The sequence below is a fragment of the Haematobia irritans genome, chromosome 4 (genome assembly GCF_050003625.1).
Source record: "Haematobia irritans isolate KBUSLIRL chromosome 4, ASM5000362v1, whole genome shotgun sequence".
Taxonomy (NCBI): domain Eukaryota; kingdom Metazoa; phylum Arthropoda; class Insecta; order Diptera; family Muscidae; genus Haematobia; species Haematobia irritans.
In genome coordinates this window covers 97,366,333-97,373,351 of record NC_134400.1, presented here as the reverse complement: position 1 = coordinate 97,373,351, position 7,019 = coordinate 97,366,333, and the positions used below count along the sequence as shown (strand labels likewise).

General features: G+C 34.3%; 1 protein-coding gene across 1 annotated transcript; it reads right to left on the bottom strand.

The window, feature by feature from the left end:
- Window positions 1-2,159: 2,159 nt before the first annotated feature.
- On the bottom strand, window positions 2,160-5,416 carry LOC142235678 (E3 SUMO-protein ligase ZBED1-like). The gene is made up of 3 exons (XM_075306937.1): window positions 4,652-5,416; window positions 3,764-4,521; window positions 2,160-2,328 (listed from the first exon to the last, which is right to left on the bottom strand). The coding sequence occupies exons 1-3, from the start codon at window positions 5,414-5,416 to the stop codon at window positions 2,160-2,162; spliced, it is 1,692 nt and encodes a 563-aa protein (XP_075163052.1).
- Between the last annotated feature and the right edge of the window lie 1,603 nt (window positions 5,417-7,019).

Here is a 7,019-nt window from a genome sequence, read left to right as displayed (position 1 = left end):
TTTCCATAGAAATAAAATCTTGACAAAATTTTGTATAGTGATAAAATTTAGACAAAATTTTCCATAGAAATAAAATTTTGATAAAATTTTTCACAGAAATAAAATCTTGACAAAATTTTGTATAGTAATAATATTTTGACAAAATTTTCTACAGTAATAAGATTTTGACAAAATTTTCTATAGTAATAAAATTTTGGTAGATTATTTTTGGCGATCTGCTATATATAACTATAGACCGATATGGACCAATTTTGGCATGGTTGTTAGCGGCCATATACTAGCGCAATGTACCAAATTTCACCACGTACCAAATTTCAACCGGATCGGATGAATTTTGCTCCTCCAAGAGCTCCGGAGGTCAAATCTGAGGATCGGTTTAAATGGGGGTTATATATAATTAAGACTGGTATGGACCAATTTTTGCATGGTTGTTAGAGACCATATACTAACACCACGTACCAAATTTCAACCGAATCGGGTGAATTTTGCTACATACAAGTATGGACCGATATGGACCAATTCCTGCATGGTTGTTAGAGACCATATACTTACACCATGTACCAAATTTCAGCTGGATCGGATGAAATTTGCTTCTCTTAGAGGCTCCGCAAGCCAAATCGGGGGATTGGTTTATATGGGGGCTATATATAATTATGGACCCATGTGGGCCAATTTTTGCGTAGTTGTTAGAGACCATATACCAACACTATGTACCAAATTTCAGCCGGATCGGATGAAATTTGCTTCTCTTACAGATTCCGCAAACCAAATCTGGGGATCGGTTAACATGGGGGCTATATATAATTATGAACCCATGTGGACCAATTGTTGCGTAGTTGTTAGAGACCATATGCTTACATCATGTACCCAATTTCTACCGTATCGGATGAAATTTGCTTCTCTTACAGACTCCGCAAGCCAAATCTGGGGTTCGGTTTGTATGGGGGCTTTATATAATAATGGACCGATGTGGACCAATTTTTGTATGGTTGTTAGAGACTATATACTAACACCATATACAAAATTTCAGCCGGATTGCATGAAGCTTGCTTCTCTTTGAGGCTCCCCAAACCAAATCTGGGGATCGGTTTATATGGGGGCTCTATATATTAACCGATATTTACCAATTTTTGCATGGTTGTTAGAGACCATATAGTAACACCATGTACCAAATTGCAACCGCATCGGATGAATTTTGCTTCTCTTTTAGGCTCCGCAAGCCTAATCTGAGCGTCGGTTTATATGGGGGCTATACGTAAATGTCGGTTTATATGGGGGCTATACGTAAAAGTGGTCCGATATGGTCCATTTGCAATACCATCCGACCTACATCAATAACAACTACTTGTGCCAAGTTTATACCCTCCACCACCCCATCCTATGGTGGAGGGTATAAAAATAGGAGGCTTGGTGTTGTTTCAGATTTAAGTAGAGTTTTGAATTTCCTAGCTTTAGCTATTAGGAATATGTCTTCAATGAAGAGATAAACAAAATTTTGTGATAATTATCAGGTTCCATTATCCTGGAAAATGGAATTAAAACCTCGTTATGAGAAACACATACTCAATCCAACCATCAAGTTTTGTGTTCTTATGCCGATTTAAGTTTAAATACGTTCACCTTAAAGATATGTTGCGTTTTTTTTTTCGAGACAAAAAAAAAATCGTGTATAGAAATTTGTGAAAATATTGACTTAAACTATCAATATTATATCAAATAAAAATTCAGAGAGTTCATTAAAAATGATGTTCAAGCAGCATAATTGACACACCGACTCACCATTTGTTAGTATGACTCTCTAGGAGCAGTTCTTGTGATCGTTCCTCATCTGTCGTTGGAAGAACTGATTGCTGTCGTTTTCGGATGTCGGTGGTGCTATTACCGCTGGCTGCTGTCCTTTGCGATACTCTTTAATCTGCTATTACCCACAATTGACAACGAAGTCAATTTTGATGACGCTTAATAGCAACGTGCATTGGCAGCATGCTTCAGGTTTATGTAGCGGCAGCCTGTTGGTGATGTCGCCGCTAGTTCTTTTTGTCCATCGTCAACTTCGAGATTTTGTAGTCGTTGGAAGCTGGTGTCCCAGTGACAGTCATTTCGGCGTTCGTCCATTCGGACAAGGGAATCGTGCTTGAAGGATATGTTTGTTTTTTGATCTATCTCTCATGGTAACAAGTATTACTACTACGAGTATGTTTCCTGTGGTTATGATCCCAATGCTTTATGTGATGCTGTTTTATTTGATTTTGCATGAGTAAATGATAGGAAAAGCCACTTACTGGAGCTTTCAATGGATTTAGCATTTGAATGTCAATATAATTTGTCCTACATACATACATAGAAAATTTTGACTAACTGTATTACAAACGCAGATGAATGGCCGATTTTGCAAAAATACATACATTGGTAGTTTCAAGGGAGAAGTCGGAGTTCAAAAATGCAAAAATGTTTTAGTTCCTTACGAAGATCAAGATGGGCGTATTATTGGTACCCTCCACGTACGATGGAGAGTATATTAACTTTGTCATTTCGTTTGTAACACATAGATATATTGGCCTTATACCCCATAAAGTATATACACAGCAAAAAAATCCGTAGTTAATCTAACGCTAAATTTAACTTATTTTTATTGGGAAAATATTATTTGCTACAAATATTATTGACAACGAAACATATGTTTTTCATATGTTTCGTTGTAAAAATTATATGTTTGAAACTAAAATTTTTAGTACATTATTTTTAAGTGCAATTATAAAATATTCATAAACTAACATGTTTGTGACCTACAATGGGTGACAAAACAATGGAAAATTTTTACTAATATTTCATTTTTTAAACTTAGAGCAGTGTTGGGCAATTTCGTTCATTTCGGTGACCGCTAACTTCAGCTCATTTCCGATCACTGAACTAGTTCTTTCAGTTAGTTCACTAGTTCATTACATTTTGTGATCTTTTGACACCTACCCGTTCAGCGAAAATTTTCTTATTTCTTTCTGGAATGATTTATTGAAGCACATAACTTTAATGCATGCGAATGTGCTCCAAAAAATATTTAGTACAATTTCTATTAGACAATATGTAATATAGGGCGAAATTTTGACGGACCCGAATATATAATGCTCCGAACCAGCCCTATTAAATTAGTAAACATGCGCATATTTGGGAGTTTTTATGCGACAAGTAATAACAAGGGCGTTAGTATGGTTTAGAGTATAAAATGATTTTAAAATGTTTGATTGTTCTCCTCCATAAAAGTAAATATAACATTATGTTTGAAGAAGGCATGTCTATGAAAAAACTTACCTGAAATCAAACATCAATAATTACAGTGTACTTGTATTAGAACGAATAACAAGTTTGTATATATCAATAAAAACAACTATTTTTTCTATTTTTTTAGTACAAAATTATTTTGTTTAATTCAAATAGCTAATTCAGTCTTCGTTAAGAATTATAACAAAGTATAACAAAATTGAATAAAAAATGAAAGATAATGTACATATTATAATACGTTGAAGAAATAAAAATTAATATAGGGAATTCAGTCTTTCTTAAGAATTATTTAACAAATAAAAATTAATTATTAAAAATAAAAAAAAGAAAATATTACATATTTTTATGCAGAAAAACTAATTGTGACACGGTGTTTGGCTTTAAAAGGGTACGCCTATCACAAATTATTTGCCCTGTGGCAGAAAAAATTCTTTCGCATGGGACCGAAGTTGCTACCAAACACAACCGTTTTAAAGCATATGCATACACCCGAGGATATGCAGTCTTTCTTGTTTCCCACCACTCCAAAGGATCTAGCTTTCTGTTAATATATTCTTCGTTTAAATATTTATCTAATTCCCGAATGCTTGCTACGGTTTTATTACCAGAATGCACAACCTTTTGAAATTCCGAATCAAATTCATCCCAAATGTTTGGTTCATCGGACGAGGCCAAATTTTGTTGTGGGGCCGGGTCTTTGTAATCATCGCTTTCTAGTCGTATGAGGCTAATTCTATTTCGCAGCTGATGCAATGCACTCTCGTAGGCCATGTCCGATTTGAACCCCTTACGCTTGAATCGGGGATCAAGTATAGTGCTTTCGGCATAAAGTAAATTTTTTTCGTACCCTCCACATCGAATTCTCAAGTCTGTCGAAATTACGTCTATCATTTCAGAAATTTGGCTGTTTGTAGAAGAAGTTTTTGAAACGAAATTGGCTAACATGTTACATAAAACCATTACTTTAGATAATGTAACGTTTTTTTCAGCTGATATTTCGACTGTGACATCATAGAATGGCTTAAGAATAGAAATGGCTTCCGTTATTAAATCCCATTCGGCTAACTTCAGCATTAATTCAGGTTTAATGAGCGATAACGTTGTTATAACGGCATCTTTTAATTTCAAAATTCTTTGCAACATGTCATATGTGGAATTCCACCTTGTCGGCACGGACTGTTTGAGTTTGAGTTCGGGAAGTCCCATTTGCTTTTGAGTTTCTTGCAATTTTTTAAGCTTTGTGAACTCTGATGAAAATGTGTTAAAATTTTTTTCACTTTTTCAACCGTGTCCGATATTTTACAAATAGTAGTTGCACGATTAAATTTAAAGTGTGTGCGAAACCTCCTATGCTTCGCCACTGCCCTAGACGCACTGCAGCTATTATATTAAAAGCATTGTCACTCACGACGGCGGTTACTTTGTTGGATATATCAAATTCTTCCATTACCTTTTTTAAAAAATTGCATAGATTTTCTGCAGTATGATTTTCTCCGAACTCTTCACATGCCAATAAATATGTTTTTAGTGAAGAATTTCCATCAATGAAGTGAGCAGTTACTGCGACATAGCTCGTATTTGTTTTCGATGTCCATCCATCGGTTGTAAGACAGACTGCTGGAGCTGATCGTATTGGAGCATTAATTTCATTCATAATTCTGTTATATTCTTTTGGCAAAATTGTGTTTGTTAGCGTCTTTCTTGATGGTAAATTATAGCCTGGACAATGGGACACAGCTGTTACCAACTTTTGAAACGATGGTTCATCAACTATTCTCAATGCATGGTGTCCTTTCGCCACCATTTCCAAAACAAGGTTGTCAATTTGTTCAACTTTCCGAATTGGTGGTGGTCTATGGATGAAATGTGTCATAGTTGGCTGCTGACTTCTTTGTGGAACACTGGGAATAGACCTTTGTATTTGGTTTTGAGAGCTTGATAAAGGCAAATCATGTGATGTTGGTTCCCGTTCAGTGACCAATGTTACAAGTGGATGCTTTGACTTCATATGTCTTGATAAATTTCCATTTGATCCTACTGCAATACTGAGAGACATTTTGCAATAATTGCATTTTGCTCTTAATTGACCATCTTCCTTGAAATGAACCCATATGTTGCTGTATTTTCTATTAGTAGACATTATTTTATTTAACTCTTCACTCAATTGAAAATGAAATAATAAAACGTCTGATAAATATTGCCACATCAACAAAAAATCTCCCAAAAGTTCTTCTTACCTAAATAAAACATTACTTCACAATAACATAAAATAATTGGAAGTTTTTATTTAGGTATACCCAAAATACAATAATTTGTCGATACAATCTGTATGGCAACCATGCTGACAGCTGATTCGTTCATCAAGTGAGCTGTGAACGAAATGAGAAATATACAATGCCATAAGTACAGAGCTGAATGAGCTTGTGAACGAAAAAGACTGACTGATACGAACTAGCTCAGTTCGTTCATTTTACTAACCCGTTCAATTGTACTAGTTCGTTCATGAACTACGCAACTCTAACTTAGAGGCCCTTGAATGTTTTTGCTTCCTAAAAAACATACGAGTATATATTTTAAAATTACTAAAAACTTTAGTATTCAATGAAAATTTTAGAATAATTTATAATTATTCGTCGGACTGTAGGTCGCCGAGCTGATGAAGTAGGTCGTAAATATTACACTAATAGAAACAAGTATATACGGCCGTAAGTTCGGCCAGGCCGAAGCTTATGTACCCTCCATCATGGATTGCGTAGAAACTTCTTCTAAACACTGCCATCCACAATCGAATTACTTAAGTTGCGGTAACGCTTGCTGATGGCAAGGTATCTTAAAACCTCCTAACACCATCTTCTACATTGTATGTAAGTCATATACCACGTAATCAAAAAAGATCGATCCAATACGTATATAATTCAGTTTGACAAAGTAGACATAAAATTTTGACAAAATTTTCTACAGAAATAAAATTTTAACAAAATTGTCTATAAAAATAAAATTTTCTATAGAAATAAAATTTTCTATAGAAATAAAAATTTTGACAAAATTTTCTATAGAAAGAAAATTTTGACAAAAATTTCTACAGAAATAAAATTTTAACAAAATTTTCTATAGAAATAGACTTTTGACAAAATATTCTATAGAAATAGAATCTTGGTAGATTATTTTTGGCTCGAGTGGCAACCATGATTATGAACCGAATAAAATTTGAACAAAATTTTCTATTGAAATAACATTTTGACAATGATGAAAATTTTATTATGAACCGCATAAAATTTTAACAAAATTTCCTCTAGAAATAAAATTTTGACAAAATTTTCTATAGAAATAAAATTTTGACAAAATTTGCTATATAAATAAAATTTTGGTAGATTATTTTTCGCTCTAGTGGCAACCATGATTATGAACCGATATGGACCAATTTTTGTGTGATTGGACGAATTGTTGTATGGTTGTTAGCGACCATATACTAACACCACGTTCCTAATTTGAACCGGATCGGATGAATTTTGCTCCTCCAAGAGGCTCCGGAGGTCAAATCGGGAGAACGTTTTATATGGGGGCTATATATAATTATGGACCGATATGGATCAATTCTGGCAGGTTGTTAAAGATCATATACTAACACCATGTTCAAAATTACAACCGGATTGGATGAAATTTGCTTCTCTTGGAGACTTCGCAAGCCAAATCTGGGGATCGGCTTATATGGGGGCTATATATAATTATGGACCGATGTTGAC